Genomic DNA, 27609 nt, shown 5'->3' with positions numbered 1-27609 from the left:
GCTATATGATGTCATCATGACGTTGGGCCCGGAGGAGGCGACCAGGAAACAGGAACTGAGAGCCGCAGCACGGGGAAGCCATCTTACTGTCTCCCGGGAAGATGACCGGGAAGTCTGTCCGGGATGTGGAGCGGTACCAGGCCGTGCTTTCTGAGCTACTGCTGAGGGAAGAGAACAAGTTCTGCGCTGACTGCCAGGCTAAAGGTATCTGACTGTTCTGGAAGTCCTATGCGAATGCCGGCACTCCCTGGGTACCTGTGTGCCAACGATCTGCCCCTTGGGTTGCGCCTGTGGATCTGCCCCTTGGGTTGCGCCTGCGGCTCTGCCCCTTGGGTTGCGCCTGCGGATCTGCCCCTTGGGTTGCGCCTGCGGCTCTGCCCCTTGGGTTGCGCCTGCGGCTCTGCCCCTTGGGTTGCGCCTGCGGCTCTGCCCCTTGGGTTGCGCCTGCGGATCTGCCCCTTTGGGTTGCGCCTGCGGCTCTGCCCCTTTGGGTTGCGCCTGCGGCTCTGCCCCTTGGGTTGCGCCTGCGGATCTGCCCCTTGGGTTGCGCCTGCGGATCTGCCCCTTGGGTTGCGCCTGCGGATCTGCCCCTTGGGTTGCGCCTGCGGATCTGCCCCTTGGGTTGCGCCTGCGGAGAATTCCAGGAAGTTCCCCTTTCTTTAAGCAATGAGCAGGATAGCTTAGAAGCAGATAATGAGGCTGGCAGTGCCATCTGGAGGATGGGTATACACATATGATTACCCAAGTGTGGCTACTAATTCTCTGTTTTTGTCTGTTGGCTTTTTTTTACTGTATACTTATCCATCTTAGATGCCAGGGTGCCCAGAGATTACCTGCTGGTGCCCAACCACTAGTATGTCATCTATTGATGCCCATGAAATAACATTACTTTCAGGACACCGAAGGCTCAGATTGGCTTCTACATGCTTGATCTGCTATCAATAGCCCATCTTCCAGTTGTGGGGCCACTCAATAACTGGGCTCCTGACAGGGGCACTAAATGCATAATTTTAGGTTTCTTTAGTCTGCGCCCACCTATGCTTCTAAGGCCATGTTCACACTATCAGTATTTGGTCAGTATTTGTAAGCCAAAACCAGGCAGGAACAATCAGAGGAAAAGTATAGTAGAAAGTAGAAACACATCACCACTTGTGTATTTATCACCCACTCCAGGTTTTGGCTTACAAATCCTGATGTAAAATACTGAACATGTGAACGTGGCCTAACAAGGAGATAGTTCTTGAAGCTGTGTGCAGATGCTTAAGATATTCACACCATTCATATATAGGCCACATTGTTCTGATAATTCTACCATGATGTGTTCTATTCGGTGCCAATGAGTCTACATTCTGCAATCGGCTTTCTGTACGCCACGCAGCATTCATTTTGGTGCCCACTCATGTCCATGTCATGTGTAGAAAACTGCTTTTCTTTTGCCAATGTGAAGAACATCAAAATAGTACATTCCTTTATTCACCAAAAATGTGGCTAAAAATTGCACCAAAGTGCCGGCCACTATGGGACCCACTCCCTTCTAGCTTTCCGTCCACTGGTGATGGTATGGCGGCTGAGACAGATTCTGGCACTTAGGAGGACTCCATTATGGTCTTGGTATTGACTTTCATATAAGTTGCTTCTGATGACGTCATTTTTGAGCTTCTGTCCACCTAATCCTAGGTAAATCCTCCCAAATTGTCCGTCATCTAGTGCTGCATGCTGAACAGAAAGACAGCTGCACCTTGTCTTCTAGGTTTCTAGAATCAAACCTTTTTGACTTTTACCATAATGCTCCATTGATTCATAAACGAGCATATCAACATCACTCCTAATTACAGCAGTGGTCTCAGATCACTGGCTCTCAGGCTGATGTAGTTCAGTTAAAAAGGTAGGAGGCCACTGTATTATTGAGTCTTAAATACTCTGAGCTTGCCAAATCCCAGGGCATGGTAGTCCCCAACTACTACTGAGTTTGGGTTGTGACTGCGCTGGCCAAATCTCAGGACCTGGTAGTCCCCAACTACTACTGAGTTTGGGTTGTGACTGCGCTGGCCAAATCTCAGGACCTGGTAGTCCCCAACTACTACTGAGTTTGGGTTGTGACTGCGCTGGCCAAATCTCAGGACCTGGTAGTCCCCAACTACTACTGAGTTTGGGTTGTGACTGCGCTGGCCAAATCTCAGGACCTGGTAGTCCCCAACTACTACTGAGTTTGGGTTGTGACTGCGCTGGCCAAATCTCAGGACCTGGTAGTCCCCAACTACTACTGAGTTTGGGTTGTGACTGCGCTGGCCAAATCTCAGGACCTGGTAGTCCCCAACTACTACTGAGTTTGGGTTGTGACTGCGCTGGCCAAATCTCAGGACCTGGTAGTCCCCAACTACTACTGAGTTTGGGTTGTGACTGCGCTGGCCAAATCTCAGGACCTGGTAGTCCCCAACTACTACTGAGTTTGGGTTGTGACTGCGCTGGCCAAATCTCAGGACCTGGTAGTCCCCAACTACTACTGAGTTTGGGTTGTGACTGCGCTGGCCAAATCTCAGGACCTGGTAGTCCCCAACTACTACTGAGTTTGGGTTGTGACTGCGCTGGCCAAATCTCAGGACCTGGTAGTCCCCAACTACTACTGAGTTTGGGTTGTGACTGCGCTGGCCAAATCTCAGGACCTGGTAGTCCCCAACTACTACTGAGTTTGGGTTGTGACTGCGCTGGCCAAATCTCAGGACCTGGTAGTCCCCAACTACTACTGAGTTTGGGTTGTGACTGCGCTGGCCAAATCTCAGGACCTGGTAGTCCCCAACTACTACTGAGTTTGGGTTGTGACTGCGCTGGCCAAATCTCAGGACCTGGTAGTCCCCAACTACTACTGAGTTTGGGTTGTGACTGCGCTGGCCAAATCTCAGGACCTGGTAGTCCCCAACTACTACTGAGTTTGGGTTGTGACTGCGCTGGCCAAATCTCAGGACCTGGTAGTCCCCAACTACTACTGAGTTTGGGTTGTGACTGCGCTGGCCAAATCTCAGGACCTGGTAGTCCCCAACTACTACTGAGTTTGGGTTGTGACTGCGCTGGCCAAATCTCAGGACCTGGTAGTCCCCAACTACTACTGAGTTTGGGTTGTGACTGCGCTGGCCAAATCTCAGGACCTGGTAGTCCCCAACTACTACTGAGTTTGGGTTGTGACTGCGCTGGCCAAATCTCAGGACCTGGTAGTCCCCAACTACTACTGAGTTTGGGTTGTGACTGCGCTGGCCAAATCTCAGGACCTGGTAGTCCCCAACTACTACTGAGTTTGGGTTGTGACTGCGCTGGCCAAATCTCAGGACCTGGTAGTCCCCAACTACTACTGAGTTTGGGTTGTGACTGCGCTGGCCAAATCTCAGGACCTGGTAGTCCCCAACTACTACTGAGTTTGGGTTGTGACTGCGCTGGCCAAATCTCAGGACCTGGTAGTCCCCAACTACTACTGAGTTTGGGTTGTGACTGCGCTGGCCAAATCTCAGGACCTGGTAGTCCCCAACTACTACTGAGTTTGGGTTGTGACTGCGCTGGCCAAATCTCAGGACCTGGTAGTCCCCAACTACTACTGAGTTTGGGTTGTGACTGCGCTGGCCAAATCTCAGGACCTGGTAGTCCCCAACTACTACTGAGTTTGGGTTGTGACTGCGCTGGCCAAATCTCAGGACCTGGTAGTCCCCAACTACTACTGAGTTTGGGTTGTGACTGCGCTGGCCAAATCTCAGGACCTGGTAGTCCCCAACTACTGCTGAGTTTGGGCTGTTTTATGAACGTCTGTACCTGTGACATATGCTTCCTTGCCCTAATAGACACGTTTCGTAGCAGTAGGCTGCTGCCCAGATGGTGACCTTGCCAGGTGTCTGTCCTCCTGTGGTGATCCTGCAGTGTTGCCCATCAGGTTGGTGACGCAGCGCTATTGGACTCCGGTGGCATTGGGAGGAAGATGATCTCTGAGCTAATTAATTTCTACTTCTTATGTAATTGTAGCAGCACGCTCCTAATCTCTCCTTATCACCGGTCTCCATATTATGCGTCCTATACGTCATTTCTACACCCCTCCATACTTAGAGAATGCCATAAAATCTATATTCCCCTTGAAAAGTGGTAGAAGCAGTCACGATGTGTACAGGACGAGATCAGAGCGTGGTTTACCAGCATTATCCCACGGGGAGCACATTTGCTGGGAAATGATACATCCGGTGATTCACCGCCTGTGGATAGGAAGAGATAGCCTTGCTCATGCAGTGTCCTTCAGAAAACCTTAGTATTTATCTGGATGTAATCTGCTCTGACTCTGCAGTATCTGGCCTGAGTGTTGACACCAGACACAACTAGTGCATCACTGCTGCAGGCTGCTAGCCCTCCTGAGCCAATCCACAGCGTGTTAACTATTTCACTGACCCTATACCTGCACAGGCGTTCTGGTTTGTTTTCTGTGTGTTTGTGGCTTTTAATATCTTTATTTTGTATGCTGTGTATGCCTATGAGGCTTTAAACTTCAGGTTAGGAGACCTGCGGTTGCACTGTAAATGTGGAGTATACGTGATCTTTGGCTTGTTTGGTCCAACAATAAGATCTATCCTAGATAATGGAACAAAGGAACCAAAAAGATTGAAAACACAAAGAGGAACTTTACCTCTTACACACCCTGTCAGAGACTCCTTACTCAGCCAAACCTGTTCTGCTTTGCACTGATGAGGGGCATGAAACACGGGTCTGCAAATGGAGCTTCTGGTTTGCCTTCTTATCCTATGTCATGTGGCTTGTCCCTTTTAAATGGTCAACATTGACCTTTAGGATTGCTTCATGCAATACATGGCACTGGAGTTCCTTTCTGAAAAGGCTGACATCTTTAAATTTCCTGGGAAGCATTGCACGGCTTGTAAAACGCCTTACGCCAACTTGGAACTTTCCACAAGGAGAAATCCCCCCCCCCCCCCCTCCCTCATTCAGACGTCGGTGATTTTTCAGTACTTACCAAGAGGTTATTTCATCAGTGATTTTCACGTATGAATGAAAAACTTTGCAAAGCTTCTCCTATACATTACAATGTTAATCGCGGCCAGCACGGATTGCATACTGATGCCATCTGTGTGTGGGCTGTGATTTTCACGACCCATAGACTTGTTTGGGTGACTTTCATCCATGACACTAATATAAAAAATGCACGTATCCCCGATTTTTTTTTATTTTTTCCTTTTTTTTTTTTCTTTTGCGGGGTCAAGGTTCACAAAAAAGCACAACCCGAACGTGTAAATAGCAATATAAACTATAATGAGTACGTGTTCTAGCTGTGAAAATCATGAATACACATTTCTCACTTGGCAGTGAGATGTCAAGGCATATTGACTGCTTGGCTCCTTGGATTTGTCCAGCCTAGCCTTTAAACTTAAGTTTTTTTCTTTATGGCTGGTTCTACTTCCATTTTTTCACATCTAGCTTGCAGCGAGTGTTTAGTAGTTAGGAAATGTCTAATTATTTTACAAGAAATGACTCGTGTATGTTGCACAACCCTGCCTCTTGTGTGGCTGAAATGCAGGAAGATGTGGAATTCACTTTCTTTGCTGTTTCATCATCTTCCAAGGCTATGTTCCCACAATCCGTTTTTGGTGAGGTTTTTATGCTGTTTATTTGAAAAAAAATAAATGCAAGCAACCTATTTTACTTAATGGATGCAGAAAATCTGGAACATCAAAAACTCTATTGTAGCCTAATTCTGTTTTAAATGGAATCTGATGGAAAAATGTTACTGCTGAAAGCATGCTATGGCTCCATAGTACAGCAGTAGAAATGATATCTGTTCTGTAGTAATGTGATGTGCCGGCACTGAGAAATCAAGCTTTGAAGCCATATGCAACAGCTTGTTTTCTCAGCACCGACACATTGGATTGCTACAGAACAGGCATCCTTTACACTGTGTTATACTGCCATACCACTAGTGGCAGCTGCTTCCCTTAGTATTCCAGGGGATTTATTTTTATTTTTTTTAAATTTGTCATACGGATAAATATATTTGGAACCATATAGCAGATTAAAAAAAAACTAAATACTCAGGGGAGCAGCAGAAGTAAAATAAGAGCAAAAAGTGGTCACTTTTAGCCTTACACACATCAGTATTGAAAATGGGTCTGAGACTCCAAGCATATCCTATTCTCATCTATTTGAGAATTAGACTCGACCATTAAAGTCTATGGGGAGCCATGAGAGACAGATGAAATACGGAAATCACGCTTTGTACTTGAGATTTCCATCCTCGTTTCAGCCGTCTTTCACCATTGTGTCAATGGTTCAGCCTGCTTTTCACAGATGTGAAAATTCACACACTTGTGAATGTAGTCTTAAGGTCCCGTCACACTAAGCGACGCTACAGCGATCCCGACAACGATACGACCTGTCAGGGATCATTGCTGCATCGCTATGTGGTCGCTGGTGAGATGTCAAACAGTCAGATCTTCCCAACGATGCAGCAGCGATGCAGCGACCCGTAACAATCTGTATAACGATGCACGCCTATGTGTTTCTGTGTCTGAGTCGTCAACAAGGTCGTTGGTAAGGTGTCAAACACACCGATACATGCTACCCAGCGGGGCCGCAACGATCAAAGAAATGTCCAGACCATTCCGACACGACCAGCGATCTCACAGCAGGGGCCTGGTCGCTGCTAAGTCTCAAAAGTAGCGAGGTCGCTGTTGCGTCACAAAACTTGTGACTCAGCAGCGATCTCGCTAGCGATCTCGCTTAGTGTGACGGGGGCTTTAGGCTGCATTCACACATCCATGTGCTGGCTGATTTTTTTCATCGGACTATACATAGAGCCATTGAATGTCTCTGAACACTGATTGGTGGGACCCTCCTATTTGTTATACTATTTAAGCCTGATTTGTGTTATGTGTATATGCTTAACAAAGACCTATAATGGGTCGGAACGTAGCGGTTATGTATTTGGCCCAATAACTCTTTGATACGTCATCACTCGTTTTGGACGCTGTCTATATTCTTCATGCCATTGAGTATTCTTCTCTGGTCTTCAAAATTGGATCACAATAGAACGACCTCTGAGTTTCACAGATCTCATTGTTGGATCCATCATCTTAACCGATGCTTGATTAGATCCATTCATTTTGATGAGTCAGTGTGCTGTCCAATAAAAAATTGTGCATCACGGGAATTATTCCTACAAGGGTAAGTGAAGTTTGTCAGAGCATGGGACTATCAGCGTTGCTATGTCATCATGTTGTGTGTCTACAAACCAGGACAACGTATGTGTTTATAGTCTGAGGTGCTCATTCTTGGTCTCTTGTCTTCTTCATACCTGGAGGCAGTACAAGTACGCCAATACGTAGGTGCTGACTGCAACATGCAGAACAATAGAGGAGAAGACGTGCTCAGAATTTATACTAACCCTTTTGCACCTACCATTGATCAGTAAATGAGCATATGTGATCCTTAGCCCATGAAAACATGTCACCGATCAGCTGACAAACCAAACATTTGTCCACCAGTTGATTGGAGAGGACCTTTATGTAGCCCATTGCTTCATTGTTGTCAGCAGCACATCACCAATATACTCAGGGCGTGCTACCGGCAACATGTGCTTTTTAGGGACAAAACGATAGTAATGATGATCATTCTGTCCCCATGGAATCTCGGACCATGGTAACAGGCCATTAAATGTTAGCCAATTTACTAGTATTTACGGTCAGAAATTTGGTCTGTGCTCAAGGAGGTTTAGAGTGATGGATTAGTCACACAACCCCTCTTATCTGAGACCACCAGTTCAGATCAGGGTAATCAACTGATCGCTATGGATTCCATTTGCGGTAGATCCAGCAAACCGCTGACTTAGCTGCGGCATCCAGGCATATCTCCTGCAGTCGATGATGGCCATGCAGATGATAGAACATGTTGACAGACCCCTTTATTATGTCCATATGCTTTATTAGAGCCTGGTTAATGCATCCCCTGCCCTGCTCATACATGTTGTCTCTATTCCCTGTAATCAGAAGTGTTATGTACGCAAGATATCTCCTTATTCTTCTGCTTGCCCCAATCTAATGGCCGTTCCTTTGTGTGCTGATACAAGTATTGGAAAGTCATGTGAGTTACATAGCCGTGTGCTGTGACCTAGTGACTCTAGTTGTGACCCTGATTTATCTTCAGTGGTGATATTAGTGTCCGGATGACGGACATGCAGGATATGGCTCAGGAATACAGACTATTTCCCGTCTCGCAGTGCCGGGACAGAGAAATGTGATATGACTGCATATCTCTTCTGCTGAAGTGGATACTTTTCTCTTTGCTCCTTTCCTTCCCTCTTGTTTCCGTAGTCAGAATCAAAGCTGTACTCACAAGATGTCTGATTTCCTGAATGTAGCACAATGTACAAGGGGACAAATGGGGAACAGGTCAAGTGATGGAAGAGCATATATTTCCTCCCAAATAGCAGCAACAGGTGTATGAATTATTCAACAAGGTCTCATTAATGTGTCTTCTCCCCAGGACCAAGATGGGCGTCTTGGAATATCGGGGTATTTATGTGCATCCGCTGTGCGGGTGTCCACAGGAATCTTGGAGTCCACATCTCACGGGTGAAATCTGTCAATCTGGATCAGTGGACTCAAGAACAGATACAGGTAAAAAGATATCATGTGGTCTTAAGAAAAATCTAAATGTATAAATGCTAATTTTATTTATTTTCTCCAGTGTATGGAAGAGATGGGAAATGGGAAGGCACGACGACTGTACGAAGCATTCTTACCAGATAGTTTTACCCGACCACAAACAGACCAGTATCCTTTCAGCCGGAACTTCCTATAGGGAAAACATACTTTTTTTTTTTTTCTTTTACATATATTTTACAAAAATTTATTTAAATATGCCTCAAAAAAGGGACCGAGAAAAAGAAAAGTTTCATCTGAATTATTTTTTACATTGTTTGATCTACTTTTGCGTGGATCCTGTGGTTACATTTATTGTAGTGTGCTCGTGCCGGATTCAATGCAGTGAACATCCAACATCGTTCATAGTGAACTCTATAAAACCTTGCAATAGCAATAAATGTTTATTATTGTGGGCTGTTTTTTTTTTTTGTTGTTTTGTTTTCCTCTTACAATTGGTCTTTTGAATAAAGATTTAATGATATACATAAAAGTAAAGCCACAGTAGTTCATCGGCGACTTTTGAACGTTTATAGGTTGTAGTCAGATTTGTGGAAACATTTTTTTTTCATTGCGCTAATCCAAAAAGTTATTTTGTGGGGTCTCCTGTGCATTATAAGGTTTCCTTTTTCCTTCACTTACCTTGTGCAGAGCAGTAGAAACATTTATCAGAGACAAATATGAAAAGAAGAAGTACCTGGATCGCAGTGTAGACATCAGTGCGTTCAGAGTGAGTATCTCCAATGTTGCTGCTTTTAGTTTCCTTCAGCACTGCACTCCCAATCAGTACAAGACATTGATGAATCCTCTATAAAGGATAGTCGGTATTAGAAAACCTTACTCAAATGTCCTCCTCATTTGTCATCGAATCCAATAGACAGAGCAGAAAGCTCCTGCAAAGCCTCCTTCACACCCAGTCATGTCCGTTATTCTATGTAATTCTTTCATAAGTGTTAGAGAACCTGTCATTTGCTCCAAAAATTGAGCTAAATACCTTGTAAAATCCATGCAATCCCCTGATTCGGGCATATTTTTTTGTTTATTGTGCACTGCCTCACTCCATTGCAGAGGTAATCACATTTGTTGCTGTTGGAGAGCAGCATGTGAAATCTCATCTTGCGGACCAACTGGGCGTTTCTTTACATGCTACTCTTGGGGTGTGCACTTTTACTTCTCTTTCCAAGATGCTGTCAATCACTACCATGCAGCGTTTGAGACTACTAGACTGTCAAATTGTGAATGGCAGGATCTGTGAGTGAGAGATAAAGGGCAATAATCTCAAATAAAACTCTGAAGAAACCAGGGCTGTGGAGTCGGTAAGCCAAACCTCCTACTCCAACTCTGACTCCTCAATTTCCATGACAGCAACTCCAACTCCCTCATACATGGCTCCTGTTTAAGTGATAAATTTACTGTAGTAAAATGGTAACATCAGGCTTTGTCATTATTATGATACAATAATCAAGCTATTTAGATATATTTTATGTTCTATTTATTGGAATACAACTTTAGAGCAAAAAAACTTTTGCATACTTACTGCATAGTGTATTATAAATTGTAAGTAGAAAAAAACTGTTTTCAACAAAAATGTATTGAATAACATTTGTGCAGTCTATGAATTTGTTCTGAGAAATACAGAAAAAAAAAATTATTTGTACCGTGTTAGCCAGTAGATAGAAAAATATTTAGAATTGAGAGTCATCAGTGGTTGATACCTTATAATGGCTAACTAAAAAGATGGTAACAGGTTGCAAGCTTTCGAGGCTACTCAGGCCTCTACATCAGGCTAGTAATTTTGGGTTATACTGAGGACTCTCAAATCTAAATATTTTTCTGAGAAATAGTATCACCTCCATCAGATCCTCCTTCATAGATGACCTCAAATCTGACCTAATTATTTTATGGCTAGAGAACAATCTCTCTACACTAACTTGGGATGGCGGCAAAGCAGTAACCCCATGGGCAACATCTCTAACAATTTCATGGTATAAAGGAATTGCCTCGTGCAGTCAGTTTTGATGAACGATTGAACTCTTCTACTTCTTTGAGAGCAAGTGAAAAATTTTGTAATTCCACAAATGCCCCTTTCCCAGCACGTCTCTTCAAGATAGAATAAATTTTAGGGGTTCGGGCTGCAATAGCAAATTTCCTCACTTTGCTGATCAGAGTTGCTGCATGTCCCTCTTGCAGACTATCTTATTGCCAGCTTCAGCGTGTGCACAACACCGCGCATGTGATGAATAGGAGAGAGGTGTGAAGCAGCTTCAACAAGATCATTAAATCATCTAATTGTAAAGAACCATTTTGCTCTTCTTCTGTAGTAATATCTGTTTGTTCCTCCGCTATGTGAACAGGACTGTGGCCTTCCAGCTCCAACATACTGAATCTGAAATGTTCGAGCTGTTGTTCACCTTCATTATTCTCAGCCATCAGTTTAATTGTACTTAGTGCTTCAAACATATCAGTTATAATAGCAAGAACCTTTTCTTTTTTTCTTCTTAATCCTGCTTTCCTGTTCACTCCAGCAGTTCTGAGATGAGTGCAGGCATTCCTTCCCAGTGTTGTTTTTTTTGTTTTTTTTCTCCCCCCTCCTGATCTGTAGAGGAGGAGCTTCACTACTTATCATGTACATAAATTGCAGCACAGATTAATCTCAGCTAAAAGTGTAGACCCTTAGATCAGGAATAGGACAGACATTTTTAGGACATTTCATATAGGGAAAATATATATTCTTGTACCGTGTTAGCCAGTACATAGAAAAATATTTAGATTTGAGAGTAGGACATTTCATAACTTTCCTAAATTCTTATGAAAAAATATTCACAAACTGCATTGAACTACTGTACCCAACTTATTATAGATTTTAGGAGTCTGAGTCGGTCCCTTTTATACCAACATGGACTCCGACTCCACAGCCCTGGAAGAAACACTCAGTTGGTCTGCAGCCAGAGATTTCACATGCTGCTCTCCGAAAGAAACAAGTGTGAATATCCCCCCAATGGAGTCACGCAGCACAAAATAAAAAAAAGCGGCAAAATCAGTGAGCTCAGGGATTTTTTTACAACTTATTTACTTAAATTTCTGAGCATGTGAAAGGACCTTGGCTGAGCAGTTGGAAGGAAGAGTGTGCTAATGAGTCTTCAACTTTTCCAACAGAAAGAAAGAGAAACTAAGTGTAAGAAGTCTGAATCTGCACCTGATATAAAATCCGAGCCGGTCATATTTGAGAAGGTAAAGTTGGTAAGTAACCTTTTTGTTTTGTGTTGTATATTATTAAATCACTAATGCCAGTTCATTAGCTAGGCTAATATCAAAAGGGAGGTCCAAAAAGATTACCTATTATGATGATTTAGTCATCCTTGTCTCACCCTGGTAAACTTTCAGTGCTTACATATTACCTCCATGATCGGGAACATTTTTGTTGTACATTGCAAACACGAGCAGATGCACGTCACATGTGAAAGATTGCTGTGTGTGTGTATACGTACGTCGTATCTGGATTTTGCAGTACATTTTTTGGAGAAGATAGTGCAACCACTTCTAAGGGGACTCCGCAATGGATGAGTTGTGCTTTTTGCAGCTGGTAATTGGAGGCAATGTTCACCTAATATTTTAATTCTATTACATGCACCCTGAATAAATACCGGTTCTAATGAGACCCGGCTAATTGACTGACCCTCTCCACAACTTTAGATCTCTCCACCTCTGATGTGTTTTTTGGAACATCTGCAGATATGCCAATTTGCAGCATATATCCAGCGTGAAAGACTATAATGTGACTCATGTCAACTCTTTCTTCTTAAGCCTCATAGAAAGGATGATGCTCCGCTCGCTAAAAGCTCTCCGCAAAGAACAGCAGAGCCAGTCATGGACCTTCTTGGCCTTGGTGAGATATGTTTTATTTTTTTATGTATTATATATAATCTATTTTGCCGAGGTGTAATGTGTTATTCTGCCATAGACCACGCTATCCTTATTCCATGCTGTGGCATATGAATGTTATACAGATGACATCTATTGTCCACAGAGGAGTGTAATTGATTAATCTTTGAAGCAGCATATTATTTTCATAGTGACCAGAATTTTTTTCTTTTTTATCTTGTTTATTAATTTCATTTTTTAGATTTCGATGCGTATGCAGAAACCTGTACCTGGATTATTTTTTTTTTGTAAAAGCAGGAGTATCAGGATAATACTACCTGCTGTTCCTGGTTGTAGGATGCTCTGTTCTGATTATGAGCACTACTTGGCATATCTGTTAATGAGTCACTAGAAAAGTAACTGCATGTGCTCGTTCCTTGTGTATTTCACCACATCTCAGCTCTTGTATCTAACCTTTTTCACTTACTGTTTAAGACGCACCAGTGACAACTGCTGTTCCCAATGGAAAGTCAAATACCAGCTTGGAAAAGGAACTGGACCTCTTTGGCTCTACTTGCTTGGCCAGCTCAAAGACCAGTCAGGTAATAGAAATCACATTGTGTACTGTACATGGCTTATATCTTTAATTAAAGGGGTTCTCTGAGAAATGTGCTAAAACAAATACACATTTAAATATTAAAGGGGTTGTCCACTAGTAGGAAAACCCCTTCTCACTCTGAATGTTTGTCCTGTGAAAATAAAAAAGCTTATACTCCTCCCAATCACATGTGAACCCTGGGAACGTGAGTGCCGACACCGCTGTAACTGCGATGGCACGGGAGGTGAGTATAAGATTTTTTTTTTTATTATTTTCACGAGGGCTAACATTCAGATCAAGAAGGGGTTGTCGTAGTAGTGGACAACCCCTTTAAACATTTTTGTAAATTCCTTTATCTACGGCACTCTGTCAGGATTCCAAGATGGCAGCTACCATCAATCACAAACCATCATGAATCTCAGAGGACACCCAGTAGGAGTAGGACAGACTGACAGAAGTCACCTCAGAGCCGCGTCCTGTCAGGCATAGTGAACGCATATTCCTCTGTTCAGTCAACCTGACAGGATGCTGAGTGGAGCCGGAGTAAAGGAGAAGATAAACACCTTACTGAACATCCATCTCAGTCAGCCTGGCTCTTTTAGTGCATCTGTCTTGTGCTTCACACAGTCAATCCTACTGCATGTCCTGGCAGTTGCCATCTTTAAAATCCCGACAGAGTGCAGTAAATAAATCCATACCTTTTTGCTAAAAAAAAGGTATTTAGAAAAATGGCTAATATTTAAATGTTTATTATTTTATTACCTTTCTTGGAGAACCCCTTTAACTGATTCCAGATACAACACAATACGATGTCCCAGACTGTATGACGGTATAAGAGATACTGTATGTGGGTACACTGGGTACTCTGTCCTCTGTATGCTTTTTACAATCATTTCAGGATCAGTTATTGTAGTAAAATTCCAGAGCAATATCTGATCCCTGCTCTCTGGTTATTCCAACAGACGATCCACTCCATGCCAGTAACCGGCTCAGGGTCTGTGCCAGAGAACCTTAACTTGTTTCCAGAATCTGGTGGGAAAGCAGAAGACGGAACAAAGAAGCAACTTTCCAAGGACTCAATCCTTTCTCTCTATGGGCCTCAGACTCCCCAAATTCCTGCTCAAGGTCTGAATAGAACATAATAATAATAATTTTTATTTATATAGCGCCAACATATTCCGCAGCACTTTACAATTAAGTGGGGACATGTACAAACAATAAATTCAATACAAGGTGAGACAGTTTAACAGTTACATCAGGAGTGAGGTCCCTGCTCGCAAGCTTACATTCTACACGGAAATGGGGGGACACAATAGGTGGAAAGTGCTTGTTATTTCAGGTCAGGCAATTATAATAAGTAGGGATTTTCATATAAGACTGAATGATCCGGTCATCAGCCTGTATGTTCAAGTGCAATACTCAATTACCGAGTGCAGTTATCGTGTGCATGGAGGGTGCAGAGACTGATGAACAGTAGGGAGCAGATTCTGAATAGTATTTAGGAGGGAACAGGGGAAAGTTAGTTTACTGGGTATTTGAGGTGGTAGGCTTGTTTAAAGAGATGGGTTTTTAAAGCGCGCTTGAAGACATCGGGGCTAGGCATCGGATCGTCTGGGGTAGAGCATTCCAGAGAACTGGTGCAGCACGAGAGAAGTCTTGGAGACCGAGGTGCGAGGTTCGGATTATGAGGGATGTTAGTCTTAGGTCATTTGTGGAACGGAGGGCACGTGTAGGACGATAGACTGAGATGAGAGAGGAGATATAAGGTGGTGCAGAACTGTGGAGAGCTTTGTGGGTGAGAGCAATGAGTTTATATTGGACCCTGTAGCGAATGGGTAACCAGTGTAATGACTGGCACAAGGTGGAGGCATCGGTGAAGCGGCTGGTCAGAAATACGACCCTGGCTGCCGCATTCAGGACAGATTGGAGAGGGGAAATTTTGGTAAGAGGGAGACCGATCAGGAGAGAGTTGCAGTAGTCCAGACGAGAGTGAATAAGAGCGACAGTAAGAGTTTTAGCAGTTTCAAAAGTGAGAAAAGATCGGATTCTGGAGATGTTTTTAAGATGCAGGAGACAAGAGCGAGTGACTGATCGGATATAGGGAGTAAAGGAAAGGTTAGTGTCTAATATGACCCCAAGGCAGCGGGCGTGCTGCTTGGGAGTTATGGTTGAACCCTCCAAGGTAATTTCGATGTTAGGTTAGTAGAGGGGGGAAACGCAAGAAGTTCAGTTTTGGAGAGATTCAGTTTAAGATAGAGGGAGGACATGATGCTAGACACAGCAGACAAACAATCCTTGGTATTTTGTATTAGGGTAGGGGTGATGTCAGGGGAAGAAGTGTATAATTGGGTGTCGTCAGCATAGAGATGATACTGGAACCCAAATCTGCTGATTGTTTGTCCAATAGGGGCAGTATATAGAGAGAAGAGGAGGGGGCCTAGGACTGAGCCCTGCGGAACCCCGATAGTAAGGGGATGAGGAGGGGAAGAGGAGCCGGCAAAAGATACAGTGAAGGAGCGGTCAGAGAGGTAGGAGGAGAACCAGGAGAGAACGGTGTCCTTGAGGCCTATAGAGCGGAGTATAGTGAGGAGGAGCTGGTGATCCACAGTGTCAAATGCTGCAGAGAGATCTAGGAGAATCCGCAGGGAGCAGTGACCTTTGGATTTGGCTGTTAGTAGATCATTAGAGACTTTAGTGAGGGCAGTTTCAGTGGAGTGTAAAGAGCGGAAACCAGATTGTAGAGGGTCGAGGAGAGAGTTATCTGAGAGATAGCGGATTAGACTTTAGTGGACCAAGCGTTCCTGGAGTTTAGAGATGAATAGAAGGTTAGAGACAGGTCTGTAGTTAGCAGTGCAGTTCTGGTTCAGGGATGGCTTTTTAAGTAAAGGGGTTATGAAGGCATGTTTAAATGAGGAGGGAAAGATACCTGAAGAAAGATAGAGGTTAAATATTTTAGTCAGGTGAGTGGTGACCACCGGTGAGAGGGACTGCAGGAGATGTGAAGGAATGGGGTCACTGTTGCAGGTTGTAGGCCGAGAAGAAGCGAGGAGCTGGGTAACTTCTTCTTCTGTGACAGGCTCAAAGATGGCAAGTGAGCTTGAAGTGCGGCAGGGAAGGGGATCCAGGCACTGAGGAGATTGGGCTGAGATGTCCTGATGGATGTGGTTGATTTTTTTCAAAGAAATAAGAGGCCAAATCCTCCCCGCTGAGGTTGGTGGTGGGGGCCTGTGCTTTAGGTTTCAGGAGGGAGTTTAAGGTTTCGAAAAGTCGTTTTGGATTGTTGGACATTGAAGTGATGAGGGTGGTGAAGTAGGATTGTTTGGCCAGATGAAGGGCAAAGTTATAGCTTTTGAGCATGAATTTATAGTCCTCTGCTAAAAGAGATTTTCTCCACTGACGCTCAGCACACCTTGAGCAACGTTGAATAAAACGTGTTTGCATCGTGTGCCAGGGCTGCCGTTGTCTGTGTCGGGTCTTTCTGCGAGTAGAAGGAGCCGCTTCATCTAGGGCACTCTTCAGTGTATTATTGTAGTGTGACAATGCTAAGTCTGGACAGGAGAAGGAGCAGATGGGGGCTAAAGATGTGTGGAGATTGTCCATAAGCTGCTGGGTATTAACCCCTTAATCCCCGGAGCATTTTCCGTTTTTGCATTTTCTTTTTTGCTCCCCTTGTTCCCAGAGCCATAGCGTTTTTATTTTTTGGTCAATATGGCCATGTGAGGGCTTATTTTTTGCGGGACGAGTTGTACTTTTCAACGCCATTACTAGTTTTACCATATCCTGTACGGGAAAACGGGAAAAAAATTCCAAGTGCGGTAAAATTGCAAAAAAAGTGCAATACCACAGTTGTTTTTTATTTATTTTTTTTACCACGTTCACTGAATGCTAAAACTGACTTGCCCTTCTTATTCTACAGGTCATTGCGAGTTCATAGACACTAAACATGTATAGGTTCTTTTATATTTAAGTGGTGAAAAAAAATTCCAAAATTTGGTAAAAAAAAAAATAAAAAAATAGCGCCATTTTCTAAGACAAGACCCGTAGCGTCTCCATTTTTCGTGATCTGGGGCTGGTTGATGGCTTATTTTTTGCGTGCCGGGATGACGTTTTTATTGATAACATTTGGGGTAGGTCCGATGTTTTGATCGCCCTTTATTGCATTTTATTGCAATTTTGCGGCGACCAAAAAACGTAATTCTGGCGTTTAGAATTTTTTTTCTCGTTACGCCGTTTACCGATCGGATTAATTCTTTTTTTATGTTGATAGATCGGGCGATTCTGAACGCGGCGATACCAAATATGTGTATGTGGTTTTTTTTTTATATATATTTTATTTTGAATGGGGCGAAAGGGGGGTGATTTAAACTTTTATATTTTTTTTTTTTTTTTTTATATTTTTAAAAACTTTTTTTTTTTACTTTTTGCATGCTTCTATAGTCTCCATAGGAGACTAGAAGCAGCAACTATCCGATCGCCTCTGCTACATACAGGGGACGAGCAGGTCCCCTGCATGCAGCAGAAATGGTCCTGTGCTATGAGCGCCAACCACTAGGTGGCGCTCATAGCGACAAGATCATGACAACCACAGGCGTCTGCTGCAGACCCTGGGTTGTCATGCACGCCCATCGGCGACCCGCGATCACGTGACGGGGTCGCCGGTGGGCGGGGCTTATGACGCGCTACCCGGAATCGCGCGTTAAATGCTGCTGTCGGAGATTGACAGCGGCATTTAACATGTTAACAGCCGCGGGTGGATCGCGATTCCACCCGCGGCTGTTGCGGGCACATGTCAGCTGTAAGAATCAGCTGACATGTGCTCCGTTCAGTGAGGGCTCAGCGCAGCAGCCCTCACTGAACGGGCAGTACGCAAATATGCGTACTAATACGTCCCCGGTAAGTAAGAGGTTAATGGTACGTGTGTTCCTATTAGTGTGGTAAGTGGGGGTGTCCCGGGTGAGGAGACAATTCTTAACAGAGAAGGAAAGAAGGTTGTGGTCCGAGAGCGGGAGAGGGGAGTTGATAACATCATCCAGTGAGCAGAGACTGGAAAAAAAACAGGTCCAGCGTATTCCCGTCTTCATGGGTAGGAGAATTAGTAAACTGTGAGAAACGGAATGAAGAGGTTAGAGAAAGTACAGTCATGGCCAAAAGTATTGAGAATGAGACAAATAGTAATTTTTCCAAAGTTTACTGCTTCATTTTTTGTAATGGCAATTTGCATATACTCCTGAATGTCAAAGAGTGATCAGCTTAACAGCAATTACTGTACTTGCAAAGTCAATATTTGCCCAGAAAATGAACTTTAACCCCAAAACACATTTCAACATCATTGCAGTCCTGCCTTAAAAGGAGCAGCTAACATCGTTTTAGTGATTGATCCATTAACACAGGTGTGGATGTTGATGAGGACAGGGCTGGCGATCAAACAGTCATGATTAAGTAAGAATGACATCACTGGACACTTTAAAAGGAGCTTGGTTCTTGGTATCATTGTTTCTCTTCAGTTAACCATGGTTATCTCTAAAGAAACACGTGCAGCCATCATTGCACTGCACAAAAATGGCCTAACAGGGAAGAGTATCGCAGCTACAAAGATTGCACCTCAGTCAACAATCTATCGCATCATCAAGAACTTTAAGGAGAGAGCTTCCATTGTTGTCAAAAAGGCTCCAGGGCACCCAAGAAAGACCAGCAAGCGCCGGGACCGTATCTTAAAACTGTTTAAGCTGCGGGATCAGACTACCAGCAGTGCCAAGCTTGCTCAGGAATGGCAGCAGGCTGGTGTGAGTGCTTCTGCATGCACTGTGAGGCGGAGACTCTTTGAGCAAGGGCTGGTTTCAAGGAGGGCAGCAAAGAAGCCACTTCTCTCCAGAAAAAACATCAGGGACCGACTGATATTCTGCAAAAGGTACAGGGAGTGGACTGCTGAGGACTGGGGCAAAGTCATTTTCTCTGATGAATCCCCTTTTCGATTGTTTGGGACATCTGGAAAACAGCTTATTCGGAGAAGAAGAGGTGAGCGCTACCACCAGTCTTGTCTCATGCCAACTGTAAAGCATCCTGAAACCATTCATGTGTGGGGTTGCTTCTCAGCCAAGGGAATTGGCTCACTCACAGTCTTGCCTAAAAACACAGCCATGAATAAAGAATGGTACCAGAATGTCCTCCAAGAGCAACTTCTCCCAACCGTCCAAGAGCAGTTTGGCGCCCAACAATGCCTTTTCCAGCATGATGGAGCACCTTGCCATAAAGCAAAGGTGACAACTAAATGGCTCATGGAACAAAACATAGAGATTTTGGGTCCATGGCCTGGAAACTCCCCAGATCTTAATCCCATTGAGAACTTGTGGTCAATCATCAAGAGACGGGTGGACAAACAAAAACCAACAAATTCTGGCAAAATGCAAGCATTGATTATGCAAGAATGGACTGCTATCAGTCAGGATTTGGTCCACAAGTTGATTGAGAGCATGCCAGGGAGAATTACAGAGGTCTTGAAGAAGAAGGGGCAACATTGCAAATATTGACTTGCTGCATTAACTCATTCTAACTGTCAATATAACCTATTGGTACTCATAATATGATTGCAATTATATTTCTGTATGTGATATAAACATCAGACAAACACTAATAAAAACCAGAGGCCAGCAGATCATGTGAAAATATAATTTTGGTGTCATTCTCAAAACTTTTGGCCATGACTGTAGATGAGAGGCAGATTGGGAGAGGGGATCATCGATGGGGATGTTAAAGTCGCCCATGATGAGGGTGGGGATGTCAGAGGATAGAAAGTGAGGAAGCCAGGTGGCAAAGTGATCCAAGAACTGGCGGGAGGAGGCTGGAGGGCGATTCACAACTGCCACTCACAGGGAGAAGGGTTTAAAGAGTCTGACGGTGTGGACTTCAAAGGAAGGAAACATAAGTGAGGAAACCGGGCGGATGACCTGGAAAGCACATTGTGAGGAAAGGAGCAGACCAACACCTCCACCCTGTCTGTTGCCAGGTCTGGCGGTATGTGAAAATTTCAGCCCACCAAACAAGAAAGCAGCAGCAGCTGTGGTGTCTGGCTGCTGAATCCAGGTTTCTGTGATAGCCAGAAGGTTAAGGGAATTAGAGAGGAAAAAATCATGGATGTAAGTTAGTTTGTTACACACAGACCGTGCGTTCCAGAGAGCACAATGGAAATCGATAGGGGAGGGCATGCACTGAACGTTACTAAGATAAGCAGGGTTTCTATATTCTGCTGGAGGAGAGTAATGTATGCTAGTGGAGGGGGGCCCAGGGTTGGGGGAGATGTCACCTGCGACTAGTAAAAGGAGAAAGAAGAGAAAGAGCAGGTGGTCTAATGATTTGTATGAACGTTTTGAGTGCTGTATGGAGGTAGAGGATGGTTTGCAGTGGGTGAGGAATGTCAGTAGAGCCTCAGAGTTATACATGGGAGAGAGGAGAAGGGAGGGGCTGATATAGAGTGAGTGCACAGAATGTGTTGAAGGGCGGGTGAGTTGTGAGAAAGCAGAAGTGGAAACAAATAAAAAGCAGATTGTTAAGACAAATGCATAGTGCAATATGACTGACCGAGAAGCATGTTTGTATGAATGTCTTATGCACCTTACCTGTCTCCTGCCCTGTCCAACTGCCATTGTATAACTGCACTTTAAAAGATTGCACTTAAAATCTATTGCACGCGTGACCCAGCACGCGTGCTATCCCGAGCCAGAGCTGAAAATATATGAAATGAAATGTCTGCTATAGACCAGCACCAATTGGTCATACTGAGTAATTAGCCAATTGGCACAGGGCTAGAGCAGGCAATGCTATGTAAGATAAACACAGAGGCCATAAAACAGTGAATAGAAGGCTTTGAACATTTTAAGATAGAAACAGGACAACAAAAACCAAAAATACACAGGACCAAGGAATTAAATACCATTGAAAAATGTTGCTAGAGAATATGACTCTGTTCACACTTATCAGACAGCACACAAACGGATGGATGAATTAAATACCTGTGTGAAGAAGAAGAGAGGAGAGTGGATTATCAGCTTCGTGCCATTGTATAACTGCACTTTAAAAGATTGCACTTAAAATCTATTGCACGCGTTACCCAGCATGCGTGCTATCCTGAGCCAGAGCTGAAAATATACATGTTCAAGTGTATCATAACTCATTTCTACTCCGTGGGATTCGGTGTGCTCCTTTGTACTGGTTTTGCAGAGTTGACTTTTATTATCCTCTTTATTCTCCTTAATGGTTTGGGGTGCCTGCTCATTCAGATTCTTACTAACTACCACAAATGTCTTTTATTAGCTTGATCTGCCATCAGTATCTGATAGAGGAAACCCACCCAATAGTAAACAGATTTCATAACTTTATTTTATAGTTGAAAATATTTGGAAAACTTGCAGAGGTTAAATTAAGTAGTTTTCATTACGAAGCCTCTTACTCGGCATTACCGTTTTCATCCTTCTCTACCTAACCTATTCGTTTTTGATTTATCCTACAGGAGCTCTTTTCATGGCACCAGCACAAATGCCATATCCAAGTGCTTACACCGGCTTTCCTGCAGTTCCTTCGCCTGGTGGTGTTATGGGTGGGATGATGGCATCACCATTGGGAATCATGACTCAACCAGCACACCCTGGTGTAGTCGGCCCTATGGCTGTCCCAGCTGGATACATGGGTGGAATGCAGGCAGCGGTGATGGGTGTCCCTAATGGAATGATGACACAACATGCAGGCTATGTAGCAGGCATGGGTGCTATGGCACAGCCAATGTATGGCATGCAACCAGGACAGCAGTTACAGTGGAATGTCGCTCAGGTAATTTCTGTAACATTTTCTATACAGGCCTGTATGATAACATCTAGTGAATGGTGTCTCATAAACTATATTTTGTTTTTTGTGGTGTAGAATATTAATATCTGTGTGTGTTGTGTTTTAGGTGTCCCAACAGATGGCAGGGATGACATTTTTTGGTGTGGGAGGCATGGCGGGATATGGACAGCCTTCGGCTAACCAGGGACCTAACCAGACCCTCAGCTCACCAATGTGGAAATAAAAATCATCAGAGCCCTTCCCCTTGAACTCTTGCTCTCCTCACTTCTCCAGCCAAGCTGGTCCTTCTCTGGTGATGAGCATCTTTATTCATCCAAGTCTTTCTAGAGTTCACCCTACTTATATTCCGTCTTTCCCATACTTTTACAGGGACACACTGGCCCTTTGAAGCTACCATTACCAGTATATGTTAGTGTAGGATGATAACTGTCTACAGGCACACTCATAGGTGAGCTACGCACTTCATAATGTGAAGATCCACAACAAGGATATGCAGATGGCAAGAAACGGGTGAGTTCACCTATCAGCCTCCCGTGTTGTGTGCTGCTACCAGCTGAATACAAATAGGCTCAAGAGACCTGTGTTACAATTCCATACCAGCAAACCCCTTCAGGTCTGCAGCTAGTCTGTATCTCACCTATGTACAGCGACTGGAATGTGATGGCGTCCACATTGTGTTTTTACTTATGGAGTGAAATATAGGAATGTGCTGGTATAGATGCTCTGTGTGGAGACGCATGCCAATATTTGTAAATCGGTGGGTTAAGGTTTATTCCTTTTTCCATGTATAACTTTCTTTTATGCTTTCCAAGAGAGGGTTCCTATAAAGGTGGAGTGATGAAAGTAGTTAAAGGTTGTCTGGGACTTGTATATTGATGGCCTATCCTTAGGATAGGTCATCAATATCTGATTGGCGGGGGCGCCAATGTCGTCCTTTACCGATAGTGGCTGCACAGCTCCGTCAACTGTATAGTGACAGTAACAAATTACTCACATCTGCCCTCTATTTGAATCAATAAGGGGCGAATGTGCAGTACCTGGCCATAGCCACTATACAGTTGACAGAGCTGTGCCGCTCTGCAACTGAGCTCTTCTGCCTGCCGCCCGACTCTGGAATGGCTGATCACCGATCAGATATTGATTACTATCCTAAGAATAGGCCATCAATATAAAAGTCCCATACAACCCCCTTTATAGGGGTTCTTTAGCGGAGAAAAGTTTTTGGAAATGGGTTCCTGAACAAAATAAGCAATACTCACCTCGCCAATCTGCCACTACTCCCATTCCAATACTGCTCAGGTCTTTCGCTGGTCTCTACTTCCTGATTCGGTCTTGACACAGGAAATGCCAATCAGTGGCTGGGAATGACCAGTGATTGGCTGAGGGCATATTTCCGCTGTGTTCAGACTGGACCAAGAAGTAAAGACCATCAGGCACTCAGTAAGTGTCGGAATAGGGACATAAGGAGACTTTGAGATGTGTATCACTTTTTTTTTTTTTTTTTTTAGACTTCTCTGAGCCTGTTACCAAAAAGATTTTTCCAGTGGACAACCCCTTTAAATGAAGATTAAATAAACTAATTCTGCCATTGAATTTGGCTTTAAAGAGTCATCAAATGATGATCTTCTAACATCGCTTACAAACTGGATTTTTATTAAGTCTTCAAATATTTTTACAGTAAAATTTAATTTTAGTTTTTGTTACAACATGCATCCAGAGGAATTCATGTTATATACCTGCATCCAATCTCCCCTAGCGGAAGATGTTACATCCACCCCCTTTATAACACTGATCTAGTTTGCGAATTGATGTTATAAGGCTATATTCCAGCTTACTTCACTTTTAGAACTACCTTCATTGTGTTACATTCCCAGGAATTGATTTTAACTCTTCTGCTGCTCTGTGCACCTGAAGTAGCTTGTATATTTAGCCTTTTCTCTGCCATGTTAGCGTGCAGTATAACAATGATATAGACTGGGGTGTCTAACGCTCGCAGTAGGACGTAATTGGCATTCACAGTGTATGCATTCGTGCATGGGCCATATTTTATTAATTATAGACACATTTAGGGGGATTGTAATGTGGATCTAATGGAGAATAATGGTCCCTTAACTTAGTTTTTACTTTATAATGTACAAGCCGTGCATTAATATATTTTTTATTTTTAAGGGGAGGTTTGTAAGATTTCCTGGTAGTGTTCTAGTGGAATTTGGTGCTGTTCGTAATCATTCCTTTTGGGAAGCTTTCATGTTTGGCCCCCTAATAACTCACCCTGTTATTACATATCATAATTGCACATAAGTTGCCATATATTTTGAGATGATTATATTTCTGAAGAGAAATGTCTGCCTTAAGAGTATATATTATCACATGATGTGGTGGATTGGCCTTCTTAGGAAAATTGTAGGTCAGTTGTACAAATAATCCGTAGACATAGTTATCTTGCGAGACGCAACCTGTTTCTTCTCCGCATACAGAACAGTTTATGACCATTTGCACTGAGTTCTGTTTGCTTTTTATATATTCTAGTGTCATGTAATACATACACATGTTTTAAGAATATGAGCTACCGTGTTCATATTAGTCATTTTATTCCATTCCGAGAGCTGAATGACTAGACAGGTATTCTTATTATCCACGTATTGGTGCACTTAAAGGCTACAGGTAGCGATCACCTACCAGCCGAGAAAATGCCGTAAATGGCACAGATATGCTATTTTATGTGCTTTTTTGTTTTTGTTTTTTTCAAAAAAAATTTATATTTTGCACAAGTTTTGTGAGTAAAACTTCTGTGCGGAGTTGTAAAGGCTGCACTTGAAAAATAATGCAGTCAATGCTGCACAAAACAGCATGTTATTGTTACTTTCTGCCGCACATGGACCTACCCTCAAAGTGCTGATGGACATTTCGGCACCCATTCCCAAACTGAAAGGGTATGTGCATAAACTTTTTCTTTTATTCCGCTTTTTGGATTATCCTCATGATAGACATATTCATTGACCCCTGTACACACGTGCATGTACTGCTTGGTACTCACCAAATACATCTTTTCTACATTTAATAAAGAGTGATAGGAATAAGTCTTCAAATGTGGGCACCAGTGCTCAATATGGCATATTTATCAGGAGTGCTAGGAATGTACAAAGTCATAGCATAGCATGCATCAAGAGCAAAAATCATTAGGCTCCATTCACACCTGCAGTTCTTGAAGCCTATCTGCTCTTCATACAGAATAAGAGGTGACATTTAGAGGAAGAAGGTCCCTTGTTTTGTCTCACCACCTGTGTATTGCTAACAAAAAGCTCTAAACGACATTGAAATATGATCCTATAAATATTGTCTTAAAGGGGTTTTTCAAAGGATAAAAAATATTTTTAAAAGGGCTCAGACTGGTAGAAGGAGAAGAAAAAAAGCGGCTTCCGTTCCAACACTTACCCAGTTCTCTTTAGTTTTTGGTTTTATTTCAACACTCTGGAAATGCCCGCCAAGCCAATCACTGTCTGAGGCGGGTCACCACTGTGGCCAGTTATTGGCTAAGCGGATATTTCAGGTGTGTTGTGATTGGATTGGATAAATGTTAGAACAGGATCAGCAGGGCACAAGTACTACTTATTCAGTTTTTTTTACCAGCCTGAACCCGTCTAAAATAATTTTTATTCTCAGGACATCCCCTTTTAAGGATTGTAAGTAGCTCAATAGGTTAAGTCCAGCCTTTCACGAAATTCCCTTTTAGGCTGTGTGCCCACGATGCGTTTTTTAAGCGTTTCCGCAGCGGCAAAAACGCTGCAGAAACGCTTAAAAAACACTTAGTAGAAGGCCTGCCATGTTCCCCAATGATAATCCGCATGTGCTGTGCACATGCTGCGGATTATCATTGCGGAAAAAAAACGCAGCACTACCAATTATTTTGCAGAAGCGCTGCGTTTTCGCCGCCATTGACTTGCATTGAATCGCTTGGATTCCGCAACACTGCATCTGTACATGCAGAATCCATGCGTTTCAATGTGCGGATGGTACCCGGGTTTGGAGAAGAGGAGACTCTCCTCCAGACCCGGGTACCATAGTACCTGTGAAAAAAAGAATAAAATAAAAAATATTATATTTACCTTCTGACGGCCCCCGCTGCGCTTGTCCTCCCTTGCCGGCAGCTCGCGGTGGACTGAAGGACCTGCAATGACGTCATAGTCATGTGACGGCAGGTCCTTCAGTGTAGTGTACCGCGAGCTGCCGGCAAGCCAGGACAGAGCGAAGCAAGACTGCGGGGGCCATCAGAAGGTAAGTATAGATTTATTTTTTTATTTTTAAACATTCTTATTAAGGTCACACTATATAAATCCATACCGTTTCATGGATTTATATAGTGTGACCAAGTTGACAAGCACTTTCCAAGTGATGCTAAAATCACTTGGAAAGCGCTTGTCAACCCGCATGCGGAAATGCATGTAAAGAACGCTTCACATCCGCATGTCCCTGGCAGGAAAATGCATGTGCAATCCGCATGTACAATCCGCATGCGTTTTTTCTGCCAGGGAGATGCAGAAACGCTCAGGAAAAGTCAGGAGTATTTCTGCATCGTGGGCACATAGCCTTAGGGGACTTTGACGCAAGCCATTTTGATGGAGTTTTTGAAGCCAAAACTAGGATGTTCTTAAATTAAAAAAAATATGTATTCTTTGTTTCCCATCCGCTTTACAATCCACTCCTAACACTGGTTTTGAGAAGGACATCATAAAGGTACATTTACTAGTTCCATACTATGACTCTGTGCAAGTCTATGGCCTTTTCATAAATGTGCTCCACTGTGAACGTTATCACCCTAAAAGGGTCTTTGTGGGTTATTCTAGATACTAGATTTTTTTGCCGATGTTCAGAGCTGGTCGCCTCATACTAAACTAGCAGTGAATGTAACTAAAGCCGGACCCAGGAGATGTGTGTATGAGCTATTCTATGGCCTGGGTGTCCCTGGCACACAACTGCCTCTGTCCTGTTCTGTATCTTGTTTCTACACCATATCGCACATGTAGAATTTATTTTATTCCCAGGCAGACAAGAGTTGCAGGTATAATGTCATAGTAGATTAGACTGGTACTTGGCTGTTTGCATGATGGTTTCCCAGGAAAAGCAGGGTTTTTAGCATGTCAGGCCTCTTATTAATGTTTCTGTATTGTATTTTTTGCTAATCAGCTGAACCAAATTCCTTCAAACAAAAGGACTCCATTTACCATGCGTGCTGGGAAATAAATGCATATTATGAATGTGAAATATTTGCACTTTCTGTAGCTTTAACATATGCTTATATTGTTTTGCTAACCTGTGTTTTTTGGGGGGTTTTTTGTGTACCTTGTCAGAGTTGTTTTCTTCTGGCAATGAGAGAGTTAATTTAACCTATTTTACAAGGCTCATTTAAGTTATAAACCAATCTAATGCAGATAATCTTACAGGTATATACGATATTTTTGTTCTGTCTGAATTTATACCTTACAAATGTTTCTATTCATTTTTTTTGTAACAATAATTGTAAAGAAGAAATGGTTTTTTGTGTATTTGATTCTTGTTCATTTTGAAGTTGGATATCATATACAGAGGCAGCTACACATCTGTGTATATGTACATTCCGAAATAAAAATAGTCATTAAACATTAA

The 27609-nt window shown here is 43.3% G+C and overlaps 1 protein-coding gene across 1 annotated transcript; it reads left to right on the top strand.

Annotated features, from left to right (window-relative positions):
- Nucleotides 1–27609, top strand: SMAP2 (small ArfGAP2). Its single transcript, XM_073665732.1, has 10 exons — nucleotides 1–204; nucleotides 8515–8648; nucleotides 8719–8804; nucleotides 9324–9402; nucleotides 11829–11912; nucleotides 12477–12558; nucleotides 13029–13135; nucleotides 14094–14256; nucleotides 21635–21951; nucleotides 22073–27609. The coding sequence occupies exons 1-10, from the start codon at nucleotides 102–104 to the stop codon at nucleotides 22187–22189; spliced, it is 1272 nt and encodes a 423-aa protein (XP_073521833.1). The 5' UTR covers nucleotides 1–101; the 3' UTR covers nucleotides 22190–27609.

The sequence above is a fragment of the Phyllobates terribilis genome, unplaced genomic scaffold (genome assembly GCF_046119375.1).
Source record: "Phyllobates terribilis strain yellow unplaced genomic scaffold, ASM4611937v1 Scaffold_2__4_contigs__length_985480577, whole genome shotgun sequence".
Taxonomy (NCBI): Eukaryota; Metazoa; Chordata; class Amphibia; order Anura; family Dendrobatidae; genus Phyllobates; species Phyllobates terribilis.
This window is presented reverse-complemented; position numbering and strand designations above follow the sequence as displayed.